Consider the following 27256-nt stretch of genomic DNA (forward strand, 5'->3'; position numbering starts at 1 on the left):
TGGGAGAAACTCGCCCGGTTTGGGGCTAAGGCTGGGAGGGTGAACATAAGCAGGGTCTGGTTATTTAATTTTGAGGATAAATTGTACAAGTAACTCTTGCAGCATCCTTCTACACCCTAAAACCGCCCTCCCCCAGCGCACACAGGCACTCGTCTCTCCATCCTGAGATTTTGTCTTAGGGCAGGGGTAGGGCCATTCGGAGCCAAAAGAAGGGGTCCTCCACCCCACCCGCCCTCCAATTCTTAGCCCATCTATGCACAAACACCCATCTTCCGGGGATGGGGTCGGAGGCTACTGGGAACCGGGGCTCCTAAACATCGCCCCCAGCCCTCTATTGCAAGTTCAAAGCCACTACCCAAGATCAGCTTGTAGAAGCCTTGACGTGGGGATCCGAGTCCTTCTTTGGTTACCTTTTCCCAGACAGTCTTCCAATTTCCAAACGTGGAAGAGGCGTGTGTGTGTGTGTGTGTGTGTGTGTGTGTGTATGTGTGCGCGCGCGCCGCCTGTGTGTGTGCGCGTGTGTGTCTATCACTGTGTGTGCGTGTGTGTATGGGGGTTATATTAATGGGTAATCTTAGAAATGACGAGAGAACTGAACTTAAAAGAAACTGGTCCGTTGTAAAACAAACAAGGAATAAACAACCCATAAAATGTAATTTGTGGTTTATCTGGAGGTGGAGGTGGCGCTGAAGAGGAGCACCCACTCCCCAATATATATATATTTTTTGCTGTGCCTCCACCCCCAGCGTTTGGAGCGGCGGAGAAGCGGCTCGGGAGTGATTAATCCGGGGATAATTCACCCCCCCGCCCCCCAGCGCGAACCCCGCGAAGCGGGATTGGAGGGAGTCATTTCCGAGAGCGCAGCGCGCCTCTCCCCGGCCGGGCGGACACTTGGTTCATTCCAGCCGCAGAAGCTCAAGGCTCCCGCGTACCGGGGTTTTTTCCGAACAGAAAAAAAGCTCCAGAGCTCCCCTGACCTCCTTTCTCCTCGGCGGGAGCGGACCTCTCCCTCGGCGCTGCCGGCCAGCCATGCCGCGCTCGCGAGGACCGAAGCTGGGGCGCTGCGGCTGCCCCGCGGGGAGGGCTCGCAGCGAAGCCGGGATTTCGGCGCTCGTACCGGGCGTGGGGAGCCGCTGGGGCCGCCCGCCGCCGCCGCCAACGCCGCCGCCGCTGCTGCTGCTGCTGAGCTGGGGGCTGCTCAGCGCCTCGGCCGCCGCGGGTAAGTCCGGCCCCGCTGGGAGCCGGCGGCCGCCGTGCGCCCCACCCGAGTCCGAGTCCGATCCCGTCCCCGGCCCTTTCCCCGCCCTCCCTCTTAACCTTCCACTCTTCCCGTCGCCCACCCTCACGCTCAGCCCCAGCCTCACCCACCCCCCCACCTCATCCCTCCCCCCAACAGTGTCCTCACCTCTACCCTCACCCTCACTGCTACCCCCAAACCCAGCCGCAACTTGGCCAGATCCGGCCGGTGTGAGGGCCTGGGAGACTGGCATCCCTTCCCGGGGTTTCGGGGCACCCGGACCGTGGCTTCAGTTTCTCCAGCCTCCCAGCCCCCAAGATGCTAGGCTTTCCCCGATAAACTTTCCTGGAGCCCTCCCCCTCCCTCCCCATTCTGGGGGCCTGCAGGGTCTGCCCCGCCCCCGCCCGTTTTCTAGCGAATGGAGCCCGCGCCCCGCGGTAGCCACCCAGAGACTGCGGCCGCCAACCCCTTCCCCAGGAGTCCTCTCTCCGCGCTCTGGGCTTTGAGGGGGTTCCGGTGGGCGCGGGCCCCGGGCGGGGGTCCCGAGCCTGCTTTGCCGGAGAACTCAGGTGGGCGCTGGGGGTGCTGAGGACGTGGAGGCGAGGGTGGGGGTTGTGCCCGGGGGCTGGGGAGGGAGTGTCTCCGGCAGGCTCCACGCCACCACCTTCCCACCGGTTCCCACTCCGCGCCAAAGTGCCCTTTCCCGCGCCCTGCTGCAGCCCGGCGCTGGGGCTGCGGCAGCGGCGGCGGCGGCGGCACCGGCGGCGGGACCTGCTCCCGGCAACCGAGTCCGGGAGGGGGCAGACCTGGCGGGTGCGGCCAGAACTTCGCGGGTATCTGGCTGCAGCTTGAGGACCGGGAAAGGCACGCGGCCCTTCCAGAGAATCCAGTCCCCGAGTGGGGAATACTGACCTCGACTGGTGCCTTCCCATTTTATCCCCTGCACCCCTCTGAGGCTCAGCTGTAGCCACAGCCTAGAAAGTTCCTTGTGCCCGGGTGGGGACGGGTCCAATGGACGAAGCCTGGGGCCGCATTTTCATTTAGCCTGGAGGCTGACACCCTAAACACCTGCTGCCCGGGCCTGGACTCCGGCTGGAGCCTTGTTGGTTTTTTTCTGGTTTGTTTTGGTTTTAAACCACTGATTGGATGAACCTCTGAAGGCTTCGCCTCGGCCACCCCAGCATCCCAGTGCTCCCTTCTTGGAAAGTGCGTCCCTTCCCTGGCAAGCTCTCCGACTCACTCTGACCTCCGTATTTTGTGAGTGGCTCCGCGCAGACCCTGTCGCCAGCTCCTTAGCCGGCGATGTTAGGGTTGCTGGTCAGGCAGGGCGTCGGAGCCAGCTCTCGCATCCCTACTTGATCGGACTTTCTCGGCTTCTCCGAGGAGTCATAGCCGTCATAGCGGCTGACACCCAGAGAGGGGCGCCCGCGGTGCGCGCGCTTTGGATCTAAACCTTGCGTACACCCACACCCACGGGCTGTGCGGCTCAGGACTCCGCTGGTCACCCAGACTCGCCACAGGGGCGGTGAGGAAACCGCTGCTACTGGCTATCAGGCCTTTAAGCCCTTTGTCCAGGTCTGGCCATGCTCAGGCTTAGGGGGCCTGAGATTCCCCATTCTGTGATCCAACAATTTTCTTGGCTAGACTTGACCCAGCCCCCAGGGCATGTCATGCCCCTGGGGAAAGAAAAAGGCCCACTCACAGGAGCTTGCACGCTGCAGGGCTGCTGGAATCCTGCCTGTAGAGACCCACCTGCCAGCGGCTCTTTGGTCAGGAGAGAAGTTGGGTCGGGATTGGTGAATGGTTTGAGGAGGGGTGCTTGCTCTCTGGCAGCCCTACTCTTGCTTCCAGTGCATTTCTTTTTAAACCTTCCCTGCATTTAGATGTGCTGTCTGGCCTTGCAAGCAACACAGATTTGGAAATGGACTTGGTGACAGATGATTGCAGGATTTGGCACAGTAGAGGGGAAAGCACATTCATTTTGTGTTCCCTTCACATTGTTGACTTTAAAAGACACTCAGGGCTGAACCATCTCCCTTCCCAGCCCAGTGATGACTGGATAAAATGAACATAAGGATTTGACAAGGAGAGCCTCCTCACCCACCTTTATCTTTGATCCTCACTCAACACCTTCCATCTGTGCCTGGCCTCCCTCTGCCCCTGCTCCCAGTCTCCTTGGAGACCTCCCATCAGTGACCTCCTCTCCCTACTATCAATCACTCACTCTTCCTCCTTAGGTTTCCTCTGGGCCTATAAACAGCTTTAATCTTTAACATGAAATAAGCTAACCAAACTTCTTGGCCCATTGACCTTTTAGCTACCATCCCATCTCTCTCTCTCTTTTACAAGTCAGTTCTCTTCCGAGGGTCTTCAACTTTCTGGACCACCCATCACTCCCTGTAGTTGGCCTTCTGTCCCCAGAACTGGAACTCTCTAGGAAAGATAGCCAAGGACCACCCTAACTGCCAACTCTTTCTTTCTGTGACTGGCTTTTCTTTTCTCTTTCCCCCTCCCTCCCCCTTTTCTTCCTTCCTTTTCTCTTTCATCTATCTTTATAGTCCTTTATCTATCTGTGACTTTGAATCCTTTGGATTATTCCTTTTAAAAACTTCACTTCCTTGAGCTTCTTGGACACTGCTATTTTTTTCTTACCTCTTGGCTGTTCCTTCCCAGTCTCTATAGTAGCAATTACTCCCCCCCCCCCCCCCCCCCCGATAGTATGGCTTCCTGCAATTCCACCCTGTGCTTTTCCTCATTTTCTTTCCCCATTCCCCAGGTGAGCTCATCCAGGTCCATCCCTTCCACAACCACACTCTGAAGCTTCTAGACGGATCTCCTGCCAAGATGCTTCTGCTGATTTATGTCTATTGGCTTTGTTGCACACGGAAATTCTGGGTCTAGACAGCCCATATATCTGGTGACTTCTGGGTGTTTTCATCTAGATGTTACCTTTTCAGAACAAACTCATTAGCTCCTCTCCTGAGCCTCCAATATTCCCTATGTAGGCCGATGATACCTGCAGCCTCCCAGTTACCCAGCCCCGAAACCTGAGTATCATTCTCAACTCCTTCCTTAGGAGGTAGCCATCAAATTCTTTAAGTTTCAAACCCTCAATTGTTCTCAAACATCCCTACTTTTCTCTGGACTTAGAGGCTCTGAGGATTGAAAAGGCTGAAATGCCTCCCGTCCCCTTAATAATAAGTAATTCAAAATAAAAGTAATATTAAACTATAAGGAATTCCAACAAAGTTCTGATTTTTCTCATGCTAACCACGTCATTGCTTTAAAAATTCAAATACCAAATTATTATTATTTTTAATTCTCTGTACTTTGCTTGTTCCTTAAGTGCTTGTTTTCAGGGGCCTCTTGCAGACTGGTGCACTGACCAGACCCAGTGTTTGATTACAGTACTAATTGAATTATATTCAAAGTATTTATCTATCTGCCTCACGTATTGAACTCTGAGCTTCCTGAAGGCAGGGATAGTGCTTTATTTCTCTTATATCCCCAGCACCCAGCTCAGAACCTGACATAGAATTGGTGTCTGATGGATGGTTGTTAATCAGTGGATAATTTTAAAATATTTTTGGACCATTTTTTTAGGGCCCAATAAAGATAAATAGTGTTAGGAGTCAAGGAACCTAGAGATAACAATGATACCAAGTTCCCTGTTGTCCTTCTTCCCCCACCCAGAATTAAATGTGACAAGTTGGTGAGATAGCTCCTTATATTTTAGAACCATCACAACAAGCCCTTGACATACATGCTCCCCAGCCCCCCCAAGGAAAGGCATTTAGGCATCAGTATATGGACTTGAAATTCCAACTGCAATTGAGCTGTGGGTTCATGGGATAACGTTGACCATATCTCAGGCTGGTGAGTATGTGGCTTTGTCGCAGGTGAGGCTAAAAGCGCGTGGCAAGGGGACTGGAGAACCTGATTGCGGGGTCTTGGACACTGAGGTTTGGGGTTGTCCGGAAGAGTCCGGCAGGTGGCTTCGGCAGCATCACCTTGACTCGTGTCTGACCTGCTCTGTTTCATCATCATTGTCACTCCAGCAGATTAAGGGAATCTGATCGCTCAGCAGAGCCCTATGTTCCTTGTTGGACAACTAGCTGATCTTCAGATCTTTCCAAGGCCCAGTTCCCCACCTGCAAAAGGGACAGGTCATTCCTGTGTTGTGGGAAGGATTAGAAATCAGAGATGCAACAGGCCCAGCACATACCGACCTCATCGAAGGTGCCCCTTAAGTGGAAGCTGGGGCTGAAATAGGAACACTGAGCACAAAGGACTCAGCCAGGAAGTCTGTGCGCCCTCACAGTGTCCTCCCCCACCCACTGTGCTCAGAAAACTGTCTGGTACTCAGGGGAGTAACACTAATAGCTGACGTTCACTGAGCCCTCATCATGTGCTGGCATCATCCCAAGCACTTTTGTGTATCTCAAGTCTCAAGCAACCCAGTGAGGCCAGCAATATTATTTTTTCCCATTTTATACATGAAGAAGTAGGCTCAGCGAGGACATAGACATCCACACAATAAGTCAATGGCCAAGCCAGGGTTTGAACCCAGTCTGCCTGACTCCAGATCCTTTACTCATAGCCACACTGCTGTCTGACTTCTAAGGGGACCCAACTGGTGAGATACTCCTGGAATCCTTCTGCCCAGGCTTCCAGCCCCAGCCTTGCTTTTCCCACTGCTCCCCACCCCTCTTCAGTTTTGCTGTGCTGCTTTTGGTACTTGAGGCCTGGATCCCAACCTTCCAGCTCCTCAGGCAGCTGTGGTTCATCCATCTCCACTATAGTCTTGGGAGGAGACTGCAAAGTTATCCTTGGTTTGCTTCTATTCCCAAACACCCATCTGGCGTGAAGTCTATTGTGGACTGTCACAACCCCCCAAGTTCCCCCTGTTGTAAAATCATCAGGACATATTGGAATGTCTTGTTGAAAGAAATGACGTCCGTCTGTGAACTCAGGCAGGGCAGTGGAGCCCAGATCACAGCCTTTCAATGAACACCTGTTGAGAGGACCTGCAGTTGGTCCTCTTGGAACACAGGCTCCTTTCCCTCAGGATGCCCTGTTGGACATTCCTAACGCATGCTGTTTGGAGGAGTGGGAAGAGGTGAAGGGACATCCCCAAGGGGATCCTACTGCATCCTACTAATAATAGCTGGCTAATGTTTTATAGACATTACTATTCAATTCATACAACAATCCAACCACTACAATATCACGTTTGAAGAGACTGAGGCTCAGAAATTGAGCAATTTGGCTAAGGTTGTAGAGCTAATCGGTAAAGGAGGCAGAATTGAAGCTCGGGGCTACCTGACTCTAAGGCCCATCCTCTTAATTCACAGAAAGCATTTGTCACAGTGCCGGATGCATTGTTAGCATCCGTATATGTTAGTGGCTTCCTCTACTACTGCTTCTACTGCTGTGACTGTCTACTTGCTTTCTGCACCAGCCTCTTAGAATCACCAAAGAAACAGTTCTAACCCTATGCCACTCTGAGGTGCCACTATATGCATCAGCAAGAGTCTTTTCTCTTTGCTCCTCTCATTGAAAACACAGCCCTTAGATCCTGATCCACTCACTCAACCCATCAGCCGGTAGCCTTTCTCTTCCTGGAGTGGTCAAGTGTGTGTGTGGGGGGGGGGGGAATCTCTATCTCCCCCCTAGAGGTTGGAGACTACCACTGACACTGCCCTCCTTGGTTTTCACTCCTTGAGTGGGATATGGCCTCCCAACACTCCCTCTCTGCCTGCAGAGATTTGCCACCTTAACAGGAGAACATCTGTGTAAACCTGCAAATGGAGGACTACTTCACAGTCCTCTGCCTCATGGAGGCCCTATCGCAGGCTTCACTGGCTTTAATAGAACTTAGCTCCTTTAGACCCACAGAAAGCAAAGGGTGGGCTATGCATTGTGGGGGTTTCTCAACTTGAAAATGATGATGCAGTTCTTAGAGATTTTTCATGGCTCCTGTATGTTAAGAAACAAAGGGAAACCATATTTGTTTTCTTTCTGGACTCTTGAGAGCTCAAACCCCTGGATTATCTTTTCATACCCCTCCTTTAAAGAGGATGTTCAGTATCTTTTTTCTCTTCTCCTACCCAAACACACACCTAGCTCTTAGATCTTGTGGGGAGGATGAGGCCTTTTGGATGTATCTCCATATAATATGAAGAATGGTCATGCCCCCGTGTAAATCATAAATGAGAACTCTGGCCACGCATGAGAGGAGAGGGTAGGGAATATAATGGAATATGATGGGCGGGAATTGGAAAAATAGAATAATTTGAGATGGACTGAGATTAAGTAGGAAGGATTGAGTGGGTTAGGATCAAGAATGAATTAGGATGTGTTGCGATGGGATAGATAGAATGAATTGGGATGGGTTGAAATGGGGTGTGGAGTGGGATTGAATATATGACGGTTTGGGGTGGTATTGAGAGGATGGGATATAGAGTATTCAGGGGATTGACTGGGATAGGATGGGGTGGGTGGCGTAGGGATAGGTTCGATTGGACTGGGATGGGATAGGATGGAATTAGGGTGAGATGGAATGGACAATTAGGATATAGTGGACTAAAGGTTAATGTGTCATGGTGGGATGGGGTGAGATGGGGGTGAGTCAGGATGTCCTGGGGCAGTTTGAGTCAGGTGAATTGGGATGGGATACTGGAAGATGTGATGGGGTTATATAGACAACTGAGTAGGCATTTTGAGGAAATGGGCAATGAGGGAGGGCATCAGAAACAACTTGTTCCCGTTATTATAGCATCTTCATCCCCCTCCCCAGAACTCTTTGGTTTCTTATTTGCCTGAACTGTGCAACTTCCAGCAGATAGTGAGTCCCCATGAGCTCTTGCTTCCATGCTGGCATGGATCCTAAAATGCTGGAGGCACCACTCTCCTGTTATAAGGGAGAAATTAGTAGTCCTGTTGGCCATCACCACAAACCCTACCAGAGAAATATGCTGGGCACATGCTAGAAGCCCCAGTGCAGCCCATGTCAAACCCAACAGCAGGGAAGCTAGTGGGATGCTGTACCCACAGAAAGCAAAGTCCTGGGTGGTGTAGAGGCTCGCCTCTCTGGGAGCATCTCGCCACTTGAAATTGCCTTTCACGTCCTACCTATTTGTTTCTGTATTTGTTGGAAATTTTTCAACTGAATTGATCTTTAAGAGGATGTCAGTCCTATCCTTGAAAATCATCATTATAAGGAACTCTTATGATGCTAAAAATAAGGTATGTATAGTTAAATTACAGAGAGCTCCAAGATGACTCTTAGAAATTTCTTTGAGCATCTCCCATGGGGTCTAGAGCAGAAAATCAGGGCTCATATTGCAGCACAAATAGCCTTCCTCTCTGCCAATGTCGAATTTATACTCAATTAAGTGCAATTATAATCCAGATACCTCCACAAAATTATGTGTCCATCTTCTAGGTTTTCCAACAGGAAATAGAATAAGATCCATTATTAAATAGCTACATGTATTTATTTAATGAAAATAAGCGAGTGTGACGGTTGTAACTTTAAAGGGAGAAAGCAGAGACTTTGAAATTTGGACCATTTGAGACACAAGTGCATTATCAGAGAACGTGTAGGCGTTTTGTGTGGATGATTGATGGCCCTTTCTGAGATGAGCAAGTGTGGTAGAGCCGACTCAGCCTCAGGAGGCTTGTGTACGTGCCGGCTGCCTGATTCTGCTCCACCCCAGCCTGACTCTCACTTGCTACCTACTGACCCTCATTGCTTCCTCCATCGCCATCTGAGGGCTGGAGGTCAAGGACGCAGAAAGGCTCAGAGATTGGGTGAGCCTTGGTGATGATGCGTGGGCTTCTGAACATTACTTGGCGATAAGAAGGAGGTAAAAGTTTAATGATTTATTTTTAATTCATGTTAAACTGTTTCTAGCGTGAAAACAGCCACCTCAAGGATGGCATCCCCTCCTCCCAGGGACCTGTGTAGCCCGGGACCTTGTCATTTGTGCAGCCCCAGGAGGGCTGACACGCAGCAGATCCATGACTGGGAGGAAGACATTCTGGTCTATTTGATATATGTATTGAAATTCGGCCCGAGAATCAGGAAACTTGTCTTCCAGACTTGGTGGTGCTTCTACCATTGATGTGACCATGAGGGAATTATTTCATCCTCCCGGGCCTCCACTTTCTTACCTGTAATATGGGAACAATGATACCCACCATATCTGTGTATGCTGTACTTGGAAGCTCTTTAATTAACAAAACAAAACTGGTCCAGAGATAGTAGAATAGGCCACTAGTCTGAGCCTCATCCAATGGGAGATCTGCCTGGTGGCCAGGCCGGCTTGGCTTTCTAGGGATGTGAAACTCACTACCTCTGGAGTGAGCCTGCCTGGCCTTCAGTGGGTGAAGGAAGGTAAACTTGCTGAGCTTCCTAGCCCTTATCCACTCTTACCCTACAATGTGTGCCTGCTCCTGAGAACTTGAAAGGGAGGATGTGAGCAGTTCCTATCTGCAGTCCCTCCGACATTTGCCACAGCTTCTTCCTCACTCTGCACCCCAGGCAGCAGCACTGGGAGTTCTGGGAGAGGTGACTGTAGATGACTGTGGAGCTCCACCTTCATTGACACACCCATCTGGGAAACAAGATCTGCATTGAGGCCTTTAAACTCTAGCAAGATGAAAAGTCCCTATGTTTGAGGACCACTGAGCCTTGCCTCTCATGACATTTTGCTCCAGGAAACATGGAAAGAGGAAAATGTTATAAGGATAGTTGTCTCGAGTCATGTGGATGACACAGTTGAGGATTTTTTTGTTTGTTTGCTTTCTGCTTTTTTTTTGCTTTTTTTTTAGCCCAGGTGTATAACATTGAATTAGTCCTACCCTCAGACCATGACACTTTATGATCATCTATGCCAGACTTCTCTCTTGTTTTATTTAAACACTAGTGACCTGGTGCACGGATTTGTGCACATTGAAAGGAAATTAATTAGAAGGTTGCCGGTGGGGCAAGATGGGCCGGACATGCCCTGAAGCCAACCTCCCTTGGTTCCTCCCCGGCCAGTGGCACCTGGGGCTGTGCCACAGCGGAGTGAGGGGGGTCCCTCTGGAAGGTGGGGTCCCTAGGCCTGGCCTGCAGGGATCAGGCCAAAACTGGCTCTCTGACATCCCCCGAGGGGTCCTGGAGTGCGAGAGGGCATGCTGCAAAATTGCTGTCTTACAGGGTATGGAACACAAACACAAGTGTGCCGTAGACCAGATTTGGGCTGACAGTGCCCAGCAACAACATAACCCACAGCTGACGGTGGAATTGCGTGGCCCCAGGAGGAATTGGGCTCCCTCCTCTCTGGTTTTGGGGTGCGTCACCCAAGAACCACCACTGCCAAGTCATTGCAGCTTGGCAGCTCCTGTGTTGAGTGTCTGCCCCCTGGTAGTAAGTGTGTGTCATAGCGACTAGTTGGATGGGTGGAGGGACAGTTACCATATTAGCCTTTTATATATATAGATTTTCCTCCTGTTAGCCCCAGTCCTAAGGCATTGTTGTCCTCCCCATCAGTATTCAGTCTGATATATTTGATATGTCTTTAAATATGCATGAATTCTTATAAAATATGTAGGATTGTTTGTATGTATATATATTTTGAATTTACATCAATGGTAGTGAACAATACGTTTCTTACTGTATTTACTCAACACTGTAAAGATCTAGCCCTGATCCCTGCATGTGTCCAGTTCGTGGTTTCTAACTGATTTGGGCATTATTATTGTGCATCCATCACTTTCTATGCATCCATTCCCCTGGGGATAGATGTCTGGCTTGTCTATAACTCCTGGCCACACGTGAAGTTTTGAACCACATCCTTGGCCATGCTCTCTTGGGACCCTGTGTGAGAATAACTCTGGTTGTACACATGGAGGGTTGTGCTCCTTGAGTTCACTTTCTGGGTTCTGCCATCATGTTTCCTAAAATGGCCGTGCCAGGGCACATTTCCACCGAAAGCGCACAAGACTTTCTGTCTCCCCATATCATCACCAACACCTAATGTTACCCACCTTCCTGATTTTTGCCCTTCTGATGAGTTCAAAGTGCCATCACATTGTTTTCATTGACATTTCTCTGATAACTAGTAAGTTTGAATATCTCTTATATGTTTGTCAGTTGTTTGAGCTTCACTTTTTTGTAAATTTCTTACTGATAGTCTTTGCCTGTTTTTAAATTGGACTTCCTGTCTTCATTGAGAAAAAATTTTGGTTGATCTGCAGAAGTTTTTTGTTTGTTTGTTTGTTTTTTGGATTCCAGATCTTGCCCTTTGCCACTTGTAAAGGTTACAAAGAACCTCTCTCATTCTTCCATCTGTCTGTTTTGTTTATGGTGTCTTTCTTTAGACAGCGATGCTTCCTTTTAAACCTAGTCAGATCCATCCATGTTTTGTGGAAAACAGAAGCTAGGACACGTGGGGGTGCTGATGAGCTAGGAGGCAGGGCAGGTTCTCAGGCCCACGTGGGTTCACCTTCACCTTCCTGCAAGGCTGGCTCTCCGTATGGAGGGGTCTGAGTAGTCCCAGACCTTCCGGTCCATTCTGGGCTCCCAAATCCTATAGGAGATTTCTCTTTTGGCTGAGGCTCTATGTTTTCTGAAGGTGCCAGTTAAAGTACAAATCAATTATTTGATGGGTGCCACACTTAGAGAATGAGAGGGGTTATTCCGCCCTACATCAGGCATTACTGATGGCCTGTGCCATGCCTGAGCTCTCAGATGCACTGGGGATGTAGACAAGTTTCATAGTTAAGGGTACATAAAGAGAGGCAACTACACACATGTTCATAGTGGCATCATTCACCATATCTAAAAGGTGTAAGCAAACCAAGTATCCATCAATGAAAGATGGGTAAACAAAATATAGCATTTATATACAGTGAAATATTATTCCACTTTAAAAAGGAACAATATTGTACATGTTACAACATGGATGAACCTTGAACACATGCCAAGTAAAATAAGCCAGTCTGAAAAGGGCAAATACTATATGATTACACTTATGTGTGGTACTGAGAGTAGTCAAATCCAGAGAGACAGAAAGTACAATGGTGGTTGAATGGTGGTTGCCAGGGGCTGGAGGCAAGTGGGGATGGGGAGTTGTTATTTAATGGGGACAGAGTTTTAGTTTTGCAAGATGAAAAGAGTTCTGTTGATGGATGGTGGTGATGGCAACCCAACAATATGAATATGCTTAATGCCACTGAACCAGATACTTTAAAGATGGTTAACATGGTAATTTTCATGATATATTTATAGCCACAATCTATAATAATAAAAGTATAATATGCAAATGGACCGAAGGACTGAACAGCAGAACGACTGTCCAGACGACCTTCCTGATGACCATGCTATGACATGCACTGGTGCCAGGCCAGCTAAGACGGGTGCGATGCGGTTGGTTGGGGGGCCCAGCCATTGCCCCACGATCGCCCCGCAGAGAGAGGCCCAAGCCACCCTCTGCACGGAATCAATTGCGGAGCCCTGGCTGGGTGGGCAGGGCCTCCCTCTGCTGGGCGATCTATTGTGGAGCCCTGTGATCCATCACCCCGCAGAGGGAGGCCCAGGCCACCCAGCCTGTGGCCGCAGAGGGAGGCCCAGTTCAGCCAAGCGATCGCACCCCACGCCTGTCACCTGCAGAGGAAGACGACCAGTGGCAGGGGTGGGTGGGCAGTGCCTCACAGATGGCAAGCAGTGGCAGCTGAGGGTTTGGGGACAGCTGCCGGCATCTGGGGGAAGGAAAGCCCCAGTAGGCCCTGATTGCTGGCCAGGCCTAGGGACCCTACCAGAGGGGTCCCAGATTGCAAGAGGGCGCAGGCCAGGCTGAGAGACACCCCCCTCACGAATTTCGTGTACCGGGCCTCTAGTTAAAAATAAAGAGGGTAACTATCCCAGAGCAGAGATGTTTAAGCTGAAACTTGCAGGCAGGATGGATAGCAGAGAGCAGATGAAGAGAAGCAGTGGGGGAGTATGCCAACAGTGGAAACCTATCTGCATGGGCTTTCTGTTGAGTGGAAGCAAGTCATGTTCAAGGTCTGGGAGAAGTTCAGTGTGAAGGTCTGCTAACGGAATAAGGCAATGAGGAGTCTGTAGGGTTGTGACCAGGGGCGTGGCCTGTTTGGCTTGGTTGTGGGGTGAGGGTCTCTGAAGGAAGGAGGAGGTGATGATGAGGGCAAAAAGCACTTCTAGGGAAGGCAGGTATTGTTGTGGGTGCTTGGAGCCCCATCAGGGGAGATCACAAGTAGAAGATGAGGGAATTCTTTTCCTTCTGTGTTTCTTTCACCTTGTTCCCGCCTACCCAGAGGGGGCAGACCGCTGATAAACTGCCAAAGGTCCATGAAACTCACCCCATAAACTGTGGGTCATAAACCACAGTTCTGTGAACCCTGCCTCAGTGGGAACATCCCAAAATGTGCATTAAGAAAGAAAATAAAAATAGGACCTCTACCTGCTTGGGGATGACTCAGCAGGCCATTTCAATACACTGTCTGGTGGGGAGACCTGTGTATTCCACTTTGTTCAAGTCATGCGTGCCCCTCAATATTTTGATCATTTTGCCTTTCTTGTTCCCTCTCCTCTCCTCTTCCCAACCTCCTCCACTCATGTCTCTCCTTATCCTTGGTCCTGTTACTTCCCTGAATACCAGGATTCTTCCCCCTCTTTGCCCGCAACCTCACCATCAGTTTGAACTTCATCCTGACTTTGACCTTGTTGTCTTCACCCCACCCCCCTGGTCTTCTTCTCCATGGCCTTTCCTTTACCCAGGCTCAACCCAGCAGCTCCATCAACAAGGAGGACTTTTAAGGCCTTTGGCTGCTCCCATCTTCTTAGGAGCAGTGGGCTGGGTCATTTGAACATCTCCTGAGTACCTAGTGCAGTGGCCCAGGACTGGGGGTCATGGATACAAATACCATTTAAAACCAAGTGCCTTCCCCCGAGGACAGTTAGTTATAAGTTCCCAAAGGCCCAGGGAACTGAATAGAGGAGGGGTTGGGGTGGCAGGGCAGACTTCACCCAGAGGTTCGAGCAGGCTCTCCAGGGGTGAGCAGGTGTCCCAGAGGAGGATAATATGGGGTAGGAAGTCCCAGACAGAGGAGCAGCCTGGATACAGGCTGAAGGCGGCAAGCTGCATTTGCGGGATGTCAAGTTTGCATTCCCCCTGCATCAGCACCAACATCGTTGTGATGGAAGCTGGGAGCAGTCCTTTTAGGGAATTCTCAAAACCCATGCAGAGAGTGGCACATTCCTCTCCTTAAACCTTAGGGCACTCGTAAAACGTCAGTCCTTTTGCAATTGAGGGGAGTGATATTAAGGAGATTTAGTTACTCACCCAAGACCACACAGCTAGGGAGGGGGCTTTAAACCTGGTCTGGTTCTAGACCCCACACGCTTAACCATGGCCCCCAAGTTTCCCAGTTACCATGTAGTTTCCAGACCCTCCCCTGATCTGGATCTCAGTGTCTAGGAGCAAGTTCCTGTGATGCTGCTGCTGCTGCTGATGATGATGATGATAATGCACATTCAGTGTGTCTGGAAACTCGCAGGCACGCTGCTCCCCTGGTCTGAAGGTGGAGCTCACAGGAGACAGGTCTTCAGCCACCCACACTCCTCTGCACACCTTCGGCGACCCAGGTCTTGACTGCACCCAGGAGTGAGTAGAGGAAGGGCCTCCGGGCCTGGATGGCCTTGGAGCAGAGGCTCTACTACCATCTGCAGTCTGCTCCCCCTGTGTCCCCCTCTCCTGCCCCCTCTGCTTTCAGCCCGGCCCTGGGGGAGCCAGGACATGTTCCCAGCGGCTGCAGCACCTCCCAGGGAACCAGATGTGTGCTGATGAGATTAGAAAGCCCCCGGACACAGGCCTGCATTAACATTCCTAAACTGCTTAACACACTTCACAAAAGGCCTGTTGGTAAGGATTGGCCTGACAGCTTGGAGCTCCTGAATCACCAAGTCCTTCTACCAGCCCCTGATTTGTTAGGTGACGGCACTCAGGGGAGTCTTATCCTCGACTTCCTCCTCATACTAATTCCCATTTTTCAAGATTTAATACTCGCTGAAGAGCAGACACGAAGCACTGAAATGCCATTTTCCCAGGGCCTGTTGGTGCGAGGCAGCGGGCATTTTAGGACAGGCATGGCGGGCAGGCTCAGGGCAGGCTGGGGAGGAACCCGAGGATGGGGTCTGGGAGCCCCGGTTCCTCCCTCACTTTGTTCTGGGCGGGAGCGGGGCCCAGCCTCCAGCGGGGAGGCATTCAGAGAGACTGCAGTCCCAGTGAGAAGCCAGGGGGCTCAACAGGGAAAATGAGGCAGAGGGCCAGTTGTGCAAACAGGGATGCCAGGAAATATAGACATTGGAAGGCTTAGGAGTGCATTCACTCATTCATTCTGTAGTGGTATTTCTCTCTTTTCCGCGTCATCACGGAAAAGGTTCTGTCATTCATTTATTTATTCAGCCAAACAGTTCTTGGCTTTTAGGAAGTGAGGTAGGGATTATCAAGTGAGGGCCCTGGAGAAATGACGTCATGATCAGATGAGTTCGGGCATCACTAGGCCTTGGTTTCCAACGTGTCGTTCTAGGCCTTCCAGGAAGCCCGTTAGAAATGCAGCTCCCCAGGCCCCACGGCCCACCTGTTGAATCAGAATGTGCGATTGAACAAGACCGCAGGTGATTCCTGTGCCTGGGAGTCTGGGAAGCACTATGGGACATACGTCCTGAGCACGAACTTTAGAGTAAGGGCAACCCGGGACAAATCCTGGCTCTAGTTCATTCTGGGCCTCAGTTGCCACATTAGTAACATGAGGCAAGAAGCCTGACCTCACAGTCGTGCCTGTAAGGGTCCATGTTTGCACAGTGCTTGACACTGAGCACGCATCACTCCACATAAGTCCATGCCCCACTGACAAGGGTTTGGGTTCTTTTTTGTTCACTCTGTGTCCCTGGCACATAGGACAGTGCCTGGAGCACGGTAGATGCTCAGTCAATCTTCGTTGAATGAATGAATGCCCATCAAGTGGTTGTCAGGTCAAACCAAACACCCTGGAAACTGCTTTCTGGAACTGCATGGACACAGTGAGCTTTTCCTTTCTGTTTTCTGTGTGTGCTGGGCGATGGCAGATTTCCCAAGGTGAAGGCATTGCTGAGAGGCTGGGGCAAGGGGACGGTGGAAATTTTTGATGCAGAGCAGTGAGATAGCTGCTCTGTGTCAGCCTGTGTTTCAGAAGATTCTGTTGTTGCTGAAATCTTTGAGTTGAAAGCCATTGCTGAAATTAAATATTTTGACAAGTGTTAGCCATTATCACCTTAGTAAAAATGAGCTGATCAGTCTGGAGAGATTAAGGTCAGGTAGAGTGGGAAAGGGTAGATGTGTGTGTCTCTGGACCCACCCAATGTGCCTGGGCCTCAGATTTTGAACCTAGACGTTTATCTGATCCGACGCTGCCCCTATTTTTCCTCTTGATCCCTTGTTGGCCTTTCCCACTTGGCCCCATCCCTGGTGAATCCTGTTCCAGGATCTGTGCCACTCGGAACCACAGGCTCTATCCACCTTGGGACCATTCTCATCTGTGGGGCCACCTCACCCACCTGCCCTTTTAAATAACCTTGTTTCTTACAACACAGAAAAATGGACATGAAAGAAAGGCATGAACCTTATGCGGAATTTGGGTAGGGAAGGGCAGCTAGGAAGGTCACTACTGTAACTGGTGTCCCTGCTCCTCTTTTCTTGAATCCCTCTTCCCCTCTGTTTTCTTCCCGTGAGCCCGAAAACACACTGTTTCCATCTCTGCAACACACTAAACAACACCCCTTCCTTGACTCCGCACCCCCTTTTGGCTGTCACCTTGTCTGTCTCCTTCCCTTCCCAGCCATGCTTCCTGAGAGAGTGTCTGCCAGTTCATTTCTCAGCGCCTGTCATCTGGCTTCCACCCTCCCCACTCCAGGGGAAGTGCTCCAGCCCAGGGCACCACATGACTTCCCACTGCCCAAATCCAAGTGTCTCTCTCTCTCAGCTTCTGGACCTCCCACAATCTGGCCACAGCCTGCCTCTTGACCTTCCGCCTGTCCTTCCCCCTCCTCAGCATCTCATTCTGCCCATCACTCCCTCCCAATGAAATTAGCTTTTCTATTGCTGCTTCCAGATCTTTGGCCGTAGCCCTCCTCTCTTTTTATTCTACATTTCATTCCTTCCTGTGGCTTTAACACCACTCTCCAAATGAGGATAATCCCCACATTCTACATCTAGTTCTCCAATGAAGACCTTGCCCCTGTACCCCCCATTCACCCAGCACCCGGGGGGTCCTTGGCCCCATGTTCAGCATGCCACAAACCAAATTCTTCCTTCCTCTGTATCACGTCTACCCCCAGCAGTTTTACCATTCCAAAGTCTTTGTGGGTCACCTGCATGAATTGCTTCGCTAGCCATGCATCTTTCTAAACCAGAAACCTGGGAGTCATCTTTGAATTCCACTCCCACCCACTCCCTTTCACTAACCACATTTTGTGGACTCTGCCTCCCAAACAGCTCTGGAGCCTCCCTACAGCCTCACTCCTGCTGCTGTGGCCTCACCCTCTTGGACACTTGAGGACCCAGCACTCTGATAACGCGTAGTCTTCCACATCCATTCTTGCCTTCCTCTAGTGGGTGGTGCCTGCTTCGGTCAGAGAGATACTAGGATGGAAGCGGAGGGGTGGAGGGGTTCTGCGAAGTTGGCATCCTTGAAGAGGCAAGACTGAAACTCTTGGATAAGAGTGAGCCTTCGAAGGAGTCTAAGCTGTGGGATTCAAGAAAAGAGGAGCAGGGACACCAGTTACAGGAACTCTAGTTGAAGAAAGGGAAAGTACTAGTTCATTTATTATAGCTGGGCATGTGCCCGATGGCCCTCAAAGCACAGACCTTTGGGTACATGTGTTGGAGACGTTGGCTCAGGCCTGAGTACCATGGTGCTTTCCACCCCCCACTGTGAGTGTACGTCTTGGGAACTGAGCACTCAGGAGCATCTGCAGAATTGGAGCTGGGGCAGGGTCGACAGGGCATGCTCAGTGTCCCCGTCCCAACCAGCTCTGGGCAGGAGAATGATGGGCTTGCTCTCACCTCCATTTTTAGGTAGAACAGGGGGCATCTGGTAGACACACTTGGCCTTTCAGTTTAGGGCTCCCCTCTCTGGCAAATCATGGCCCAGCGAGGGATGAGAAGAGGCGAGTGGCTAGAAAGCCTTCCCGGGCCCTAGCATGGTCAGAAGGACAGCGGTCCCCCTCCTTCGTGCGCTGAGACCGCAATGGGGTGGTGGTGGCGGCGGTGGTGGTGATCAAGGCTCTTAAATGTCTCTCCCGCCCTCAACACAGCCCAACTTCGTGATGACTGGGGACGCCTTCCTGTCCACTGAGTTCCTCCCAAGAAACTTGGGCGCTGTTTCCACCAGACTGCATTGATTAAAAAGGGCATTGATGCTTTTCTCGTTTTATTTCTGAAAGACATATGTAACTGCCAGTTGTGTTCAGGTCTGTAGGCACTGATCAGCTCCCTCCCCAGATCCCACCCACCCCACAGCAGTTCCGGGGAGACTCTGCCACGGGGCGGGAACAATCCACTGGAGTTCCCAGCTTCCTTCAGACCTGCCTGCAGACTGAGGAGGACGAGGCCACATCCAGGGGCAGAAGCAGACGTGTGGCCCCTCCCTTCCACCTTTCTGTTCTCTTGACTCAGAACCCCAGCCCCCCTTCCCATCCTCCTGTGACCTCGGCCATTTTTCCTCCATATTATCTGAGTTCAAGCCGTGAGATGTTCCCTTTCCTAACTTGGGTGGTTCTGTGCTTTGGCCCTAGGAAAAGGCATCTTTTTGGGAACTCATTCTTAGTCCTTTTATCTAAGGTCAAGACTAACCCCATTCATCTCCCCCCGCCCCCCCCCCCCCACCCCCAGTGCCCCTCATTGCATTTTCCCCTTTCCAAACAGCATTCAGCCTTGCCAAGGAGCTGAAGTTTTTCATGCAGTAAAGCAAGGGGCTGGAGAACCCAACATCCCTTAATTGTCAAGCCTGTAGGGTCCCGGAGGGTGGTGCCTGGGTCCCTCCAATCAGAATGGACAAAGGGCAGAGTGACCTCACCAACTGGGAGAAGTTCCAGCCTGAAGCAGACACTGGCATCTATTTGGCCGGTGCATTTCGATTGTGGATAAATGCAGTTCCTGTTAGGCTCTTTGAAATATTGAAAATGGCTCCCCAATCCTCCTGAATGCCTTTGAAGGCCGGAAGGGGTCTGGGAATCCCAGGCAGGGAACTCTCATCTTGACCACTCCCACCCCTACTTCCCATCACACCTTTCTTCCCCTCTGGAGCTTGAAACCAACTGAGTGAAAAACACAAGCGGTGCCAAATGGAGAGATCAAAATGTCAGCTTCATTACCGATAATGCTGATTGGAGAATGTAGCTTTGGATGTGCGGCCGGATTGGCTTGTTAATACATCCCTTTTGAATGGGAGAGGACCCCCCCCCCCCCCCCCCCCCGCAATCCTGGGCACAAGGTGACACCTTTGGGCCTTCCAAACAGGAGCCAAGCCTGCCGGACCAGTTTAGGGAGGTGAGATGCAGGTGGGACTGAGCTGAGCTTGCCAAGTCCTCTCCCCAAACTCACTATTTAGACCAGTCACCACCCACCCCAGCAGGGCGAGACAGTGAGGGGTCAGAGTGAGACTGGAAAAATATGTGTCTGAGGAACTTTGCCCTCGGGGGCATGGACTGGGAACTCTCTCCCCCTGTGGAGATAGGAATGGAATGTGTGTGTGTGTGTGTGTGTGTGTGTGTGTGTGTGTGTGTGTGCGTCCTCCCACCCAGCCACAGTGGGTCTGGGCCTGAGCAGGTCAGCATCACCTGCAGCTGAGAGCGGCCCAGGCAGGCAGGACCAGTCCCCCCCCCCGCCCCCAGGAGAAATGGTTCCAGCACCCCCCCCCCCATCTTGGGTGCAGCTATAGAGGCTAGCCATCCTTGGAGGATCTCAAAGCTCGTACCCAGACGGAGAGGAGATGTTGACTAAGACGTTGCTCATCTGGCTCGCTTATCTCTGTGACATTTAAATAAGAAAATAAATTGTTCATTTTTCTTTTCCCTTCATTGGCCCCTGGAAGGATAAATGGAGAATGGGCTTCATCCAGGTGAATTGCTGGGAAATGGGACCGCTGTTAAAAATGCATCTACTCTGGAGTCAGACCTGATTCTTCCTCGGTTAACTCCTTGATGTCAGATTGAGGCCAGGCACCATCCATTTGCTTCGCAGATGAAGAACCAAAATTGAGTGGAATAATAGATCCAAGGCAAGAAGGGCAGGTGGGGAATGACAGAGAAAGTAACTAGCTTTCTAATAAAAAGCAGTAGCAATGCCCAGACTCTTTCCTTATCCACAGTTACATCCTCTTTCACTTACTCTGCATTAGGTTTCTTCATAGTTCTTTTAACCACCTGGCATATTAGAGGTGCATCCCCCCAACCCCAACACACACCATTTACTGTCTGTCTCCTCAGGTAATTTCCATGAGATGAAGGAGGTTGTCCTATTTGTTCTCTAAGGTCTGAAGAGCACCAACTTCTAGAATAGAATCCTACACATATTAGGAGCTCCATGACTTTATTGGGTATTGAATGAATGAATGAATGAATGAAAGACTAGAGAGATGGAACCAAGACTTTTGGAAGCCCAGCAGATGGAGTAAACAACTCCAGTGTATGGGTTGTGTGTGTATTGGCGGGGGGGGGGGGGGTTGTTATTGGGGGAGGTGAATGTGAGGTCAGATGTTTAGGGGAAGCAGGCACTTTTCCAGGATAGAAAGAAGGGGAGTGACCCTAGACCTTGAAGGGCCTGTGTTGATGGGAGCAGAGAAGTTCCACATTGTGGGAAGCACCTTGTGTTGTGGCTGGGGCAGAGGAATCAAGTTTGGGGAGGGGCAGGTGACAGAGGAGGGAGAGAGTGCGGCTGATCCCTGTGGAGTGATTCTGAGCCTGGACTCTGGAGTCAGCCTAGCTGGGTACACAGCCCAGCTCTGCAGGAAACACTCGTAAGTCACAATTTGAGGTGGCTATTAAATCATTGCTCAGGACCTCGGAGAACATTGTTGGGCGTTCTCAGAAATACATCATGGAGCTTTAGAGAGACCTGGGCTTAAATCCTGGTCCTGCCGGGTACTAGCCTGCATAAGAGACTTAATAATCTCTTTTGGCCTCCGTTCCCATCTCTAAAACGAGAACAGTGATCCCTAATTCACAAAATCTTTATGAGCATGCAGTGAGATGATGTACATGAAGCACTTACTTAGGCCTGCCCTGGTTCTGGGTCATGGTTGCCAAGGCAACAAGGCCTGCTGAATTCAGTGGGATCAGGAGCTTTGGGAGAAAACTTGCTTTTTAAGCTCTTGGTGGGGCCACAGGTATTCTCCAGACATTTGCTGGCACTCACGTGAGGGCCATGCCTTTGCCCAGAGACCTCCACTGCAGCCCGCTCCTGCCCTCAGGTCGCTAGAGGGCCATGCTCCCTCCGCCTCTGGGCCTTTGAACAAGCTGATTCCCCGTCTGGAGTGTCCCGCCCCCTCTCACGTCATTAACCTTGGCTCATCTGTCACATCTTGGCTCAAGGTTCACTTCTTCCTCCTGGACCCCCGGTTTAGATCATTCTCCTAAAACTGTGTTCCTTGCCCTCGGCTAGCTTATCTAAGGTGATAATTATACATCGATCAGTCATTAATTTATCACTATCGCTCTCCCTCACAGACTGTAAGCTTCAGTAGGCAGGGACTGTGTGGATTTGCTTATTCTAACTCTGAATCAGCGATGGTCCCTGGCAAATAGGTTCTCAATTAGTCTGAAGAGTGACTCAGGGAAGCTGGAAGTGACAGGCACAACGGTAGTGACCTTGCCTTATCCGGTTCCTTCCCAAACAAGACCGGAATACTGAGGGAGGCACCTTGGCCATGAACATCTCAGCGTTAGGAGGAATGCCAGTTCTTTTTAAATTTATAACAACAACAATAATAAATAACACATACTCAGCGCTCCAGTTGCTACGCTAAGTACTATGTAGACATTACTTCATTTAATTGAAACGTCATTATTACTGAGAAAAACAAGATGCCGAGAAGTATGTATAATATGATCCAATTTAAAAAAGATAAACAATGTCAGCCCCCTACCATATATGTAAATGTGTATATGGGAGTGTGTATGCTTGTGTTTGTGTATGGTTTAATAAGCAAGATTAAATATATGGAAAGATGCCAAAGAGATGTTTAATGTGGATTACCTAAGGGCAGTGGTTCTCAACCTTTCTAATGCCGCGACCCTTTAATACAGTTCCTCATGTTGTGGTGACCCCCAACCATAAAATTACTTGCGTTGCTCCTTCATAACTGTAATTTTGCTACTGTTAATGAATTGTAATGTAAATATCTGTGTTTTCCGATGGTCTTAGGCGACCCTGCTAGCGGTTCTCTACCTGACCCACAGGTTAAGAACCGCTGCTGTAGAGCCTAAGACCATCGGAAAATACAGATATTTACATTATGATTCATTAACAGTAGCAAAATTACAGTTATGAAGTAGCAATGAAAATAATTTTATGGTTGGGGGTCGCCACAACATGAGGAACTGTATTAAAGGGTCGCGGCATTAGAAAGGTTGAGAACCACTACCTAAGGGCGTCTGTTGGCTAGTGGGTAGTGTGGGCAGGTGAGGATGGGGAGTGAGGGAGAGCAAGCCAAGTGAAATAGATAAAAGTAAAAAGTAAAATCGCACCAAACACCCAATCTGCATAATCAGATCCTACTTATGCATTCATGCAGGATTATATGTGAATGCGTATGGTAAAAAGAAATGTAAAAATTGTTCCCGAAGAAAGTGCTAAATGCTGACAAGGGTGCACTGTGATGGGCACTTTCATAAACTGCCTGGAGGAGTGTAAATTGTTCCAAACTTTCTGGAAAGCATTTTGGCAATATATTATCAACAGCCTTAAAAATATTCATCTGTTTGGACTCAGCATTCCACTTCAAAGAATTTACCCTGAAGAAATCATCAGAGTTTCAGTCAACCATTTATGTGTTAAGATGCACAACATTATTTATAATAGAGGGGAAAATGGAAATAAACTTAATAATAAGAGACAGGTCAGACTGTTACGTCAGAAAAGAAATTGCAGTGTCAGGACAACCCAGTAGACACGAGTACTCTCGCCATTGCCATTTGACAGATGGAGGAAACAAGCTCAGGAAGGTGAAGTAAGTTGGCCATAGTCACATGGCAAGTGAGTGGATCAGGATTTGAACCCTGTGTATTTGCAAAAACATGAGAATTCCTACCTTGTGGATAAGCTTGTGAACAGGGTGAACATCAGCTGTTCAAGTTCTTCTGGAGGAAACTGTTGTTTCCCATACTCTTGAAACCTTGCTGGGATCTGCTCAACCACAGTGTGTGGAGGGACCCTCAGAAGGATCATCGAAGTGACATTACTTTCTTTTTCATGAAATAATATATAGAAGGCCTTTAGCCAGCACCTGATGCAGAGTTTGCACTCAGTATATACCATCCTATATAAAAAAAAGGCTAATATGTAAATTGTCCCCTCAACCAGGAGTTCGATCAGGGGGCAGGGCCAGCCGGCAGGAGGGGCCACAGGTGATTGGCCCTCACTCATGCACGAATTCGTGCACTGGGCCTCTGGTAACTTATAATTCACATGATTTCTTTATTTTTGGTTAGAGAAGGAGTTAGGAAAATGGTGGGTGGTTTTTTTTTTCTTTAGCATTCTGATTTTTTCTCTCTGGGCTAGCTTGGAAATTGTCCTCCCAGTGGCAGCTTGTGAGAGTTGGAAAGAATCAGTGCTTTGAAGTCAGATCAGGGTTTGAATTCTGGTATTGCCTTTCAGGAGCTGTGTGATTCTAGACAAATTACCTAACCACTCTGAGCCTCTTTGCCTAAATCAGAGAATTGCAGTGAAGATGGAATTAGATGTCAAACAGAAAGTGCCTAAGATTGGTCCTACCTGTAGTAGATGTTAATTAAACACTAGAGGCCCAGTGCACGAAATTCGTGCATGGGTAGGGTCTCTAGGTTTGGCCGACGATCAGGGCCTTCCTTTCTCCGGCTGCTGGCTGCCAGCCGGGGCCTTTCTTCCCCTGGCTGCTGGCTGGGGCCTTCCTTCGTTCCGTGCCACCCTCTGGTGGTCAGCGCACATCATAGCGAGCGGTCGAACTCCCGGTTGGTCAAACCCCTGAGGGGACAATTTGCATATTAGCCTTTTATTATATAGGATTAGGTTGCTTGCCTTCCCAATTGGAGGACACATTCTTCAGTTGAAACCTTGCTGAGTGGCACTGGATTGGGAGTAGTTTTAGGCCAAGTTGGACCAGATCAGACCAGAATGTAAACTGGGCTAGGGGCATAAATGTTATATCATGGCTGGCACTTCACCTGAGGCTAGCATTCAAAGTGGGGCTGGGGTAGGAGGGAAAGAAACATGTGGTTACTTGGGTCGAGGATGGGAGAGATTACAGGCAGATTTTGAGTCTGATGTTTTTGCTCTTGTTTGTGCCTAGAAGTCATAGATGATCAGAGACTAGTAGGTAAGTCTGGGCATGAGAAAAAGAGGAGGGATGTGAAGTTTGGATAAAGCCTTGCTGTTGAGGGTCCTCAGATATGTCTTGGGTGAAAAGAGCTTAGTAGGCCTTAGGGAAAGGAGCAGGAATTTAAGCACTTTTTTTTTCTTTTTATGATGTCATTTGACTTGGTTGCCCAGTATCCAGAGACATAACCAGGTCCAGGCTATGAGGTGGGATGAAGATATGCAATTGATGAGTGTCTGAGAGGGGATGGATGAATGGTGGATGGATGGTTGGATAGATGAATAGGATAGATAGATAGTAGGTGATGGAAGGATGGATGAGTGGATGGGATGGATAGCTAGATGGGATTGATGGGTATTTGGGATGGATGTATAGATGAATGGGCTGTTATATGGGGAGTATGGATGAATGCATGGATGGCTAGTATAGAAAAATATGGGTTGGTTGATAGGCTGGTAAAATGAAAGGGTAGATGGGATAGAGGATGGATGAATGGAATAGATGAATAAAGGAAAGATGAATAGAGGGATGAATGGATAGATGGAAGGCTTGACTTGATGGATTATGCAGATGAAATGCCCTGATTGAATGAAAGGTTTGAGGGAATGAACAATGAGTAGATTCATGGAATCGGTAGATTTATAAGAGTTTCGATAGATGAATGGAAAAAGACCCCAAAGATGGGTGGATGGGAAGATGATTGAACAATGGATAGATCAGGGTTTTCAAATTTACTGTGCAAGCAAACCCATTTGGGGGCTGGCTGGTCAAAAGTAGAGATGAAGGCTGAATGGGAGAATACATTATAATGGCTATTTAGAGGGACTGCCTGGGGATAGGACTCCTTTGCATCATTCTCTTATCAATTCCCATAATGCTCTTAGTGAAAATGCTTGATATATCAGCCCTAGAACACTATCACAGACCTCATGTTCACGTATCTCTGTGAAAACAGACTGTGTCTATTCTAATGTACAAACATAGTCTTTATTGATTCTGACATGCAAATATGAGATATGTCTCGACTGGTGTTTACACTCACTTGTAATTTGTAATGGAGATCACCTGTTTGCACTCTGCTGGAAACCAAATGCGATTCAATGGCTAACAGTGCACAGCACACATTGCTGGGTGGAAGGAGTCAGCAGGAAGGGACATCAGGTGGCTCAGAGGCCCTGGCCTTGTTTAATAGATATGGATTTTTTCTTTGTTAACCAAGTAATTTATTATGAAAGCTACCAGTTCAGTGAAAAAGAGATTTTAATTCTTCTTTATCCACTTGGGTGGCTGAAAATAAAGCACTGAAAAGATCTTGGAAGTTCTAAACTAGGGCCTGAATAGTCTCAGAATGCAGTTACCCAAATGATCTAAGTTTCCTCTCCTCCCAGCCATGCTTCTCTCTCTTGCTTGCTTTTCTCTTTCTTTTAAGTTAGTTATAACTAATTTTCAACTACTATAAAAGTAATATATGCTCAGAGCAAATATTCAAACAGTATAGGGAGCATCTATATATATAAAAGGCTAACTGTCTGTCCGTCCAACCGGTAGCTATGACGTGTACTGACCACCAAGGGGCAGACGCTCAATGCAGGAGCTGCCATGACGTGCACTGGCCATTTAAAAATAAATGGCACCATGGACCTGGCACTGACAAACCAACACTCGGCTTCCCCCAAGTGGGACACAGGTCCTGCTGAGACCCCATGGTGCAAAATGCGGCCCACAGCCCAGCCCAGCCTGGAAATGGTCCCTGTGGGTGCCAGGTAATGACGTCACATAGCAAGCCTGGCTTCCTCTCCCTAGTGACTAGCCTCCTTGGAGTTTCTTCAGCCCAGGAACCCACTTGCTTTATAGCCAAGTGCGAACATTTTACAGTTTAACCAAATGTTTGTGAAGCATTTTCCCATGTCTCATCTCATCTGATCCTCACAGAAATCTTGGAGTAGGTAGAGAGGAGACTCGGTAGAATCCTGTTTTCTTTTCATTAGCAAGATGCGAATAGCAATATTAAAATATTTCTTCTAATTAATTTCCTCTCAATGTGCCCAATTCCATGCACTGGGACACTAGTATAATGATAAAAGACTTCCCACCTGCGGATCCTCAGTATCTCTTATTGGTAGTTTCTTCTGAATTACTCCAGAAAGTAGAAACATACACAAATTCTTTATATCTCACACAAATGGCATCGTTTTAGATACATCAAATATACTCTTCTGTAACATGCCTTCTTCTCTTAACAATATCTCACACATCTTTCTGGGTAGGCATATATAGATCCATCTCATTCTTCTTAATGATTACATAGGATTTCATAAATTACCATAAAAGACAATCAATTCTGTATAATGTAAGCTTTTCCTAGTTTAGCTACCCCAAACAATACCACAATAATTGTTT

At 49.2% G+C, this 27256-nt stretch overlaps 1 protein-coding gene across 1 annotated transcript in view; it reads left to right on the forward strand.

Annotated features, from left to right (window-relative positions):
- Nucleotides 1-1029: 1029 nt before the first annotated feature.
- Nucleotides 1030-27256, forward strand: part of CSMD2 (CUB and Sushi multiple domains 2) — a gene marked incomplete at its 5' end in the record, with an annotated part of 537662 nt that continues 511435 nt past the window's right edge. The window contains 1 exon segment of the mRNA XM_079778373.1: nt 1030-1219. Within this exon segment, the coding sequence (XP_079634499.1) occupies nt 1030-1219 (190 nt within the window).

Source organism: Cnephaeus nilssonii, assembly GCF_951640355.1.
Source record: "Cnephaeus nilssonii genome assembly, chromosome: 7".
Taxonomy (NCBI): domain Eukaryota; kingdom Metazoa; phylum Chordata; class Mammalia; order Chiroptera; family Vespertilionidae; genus Cnephaeus; species Cnephaeus nilssonii.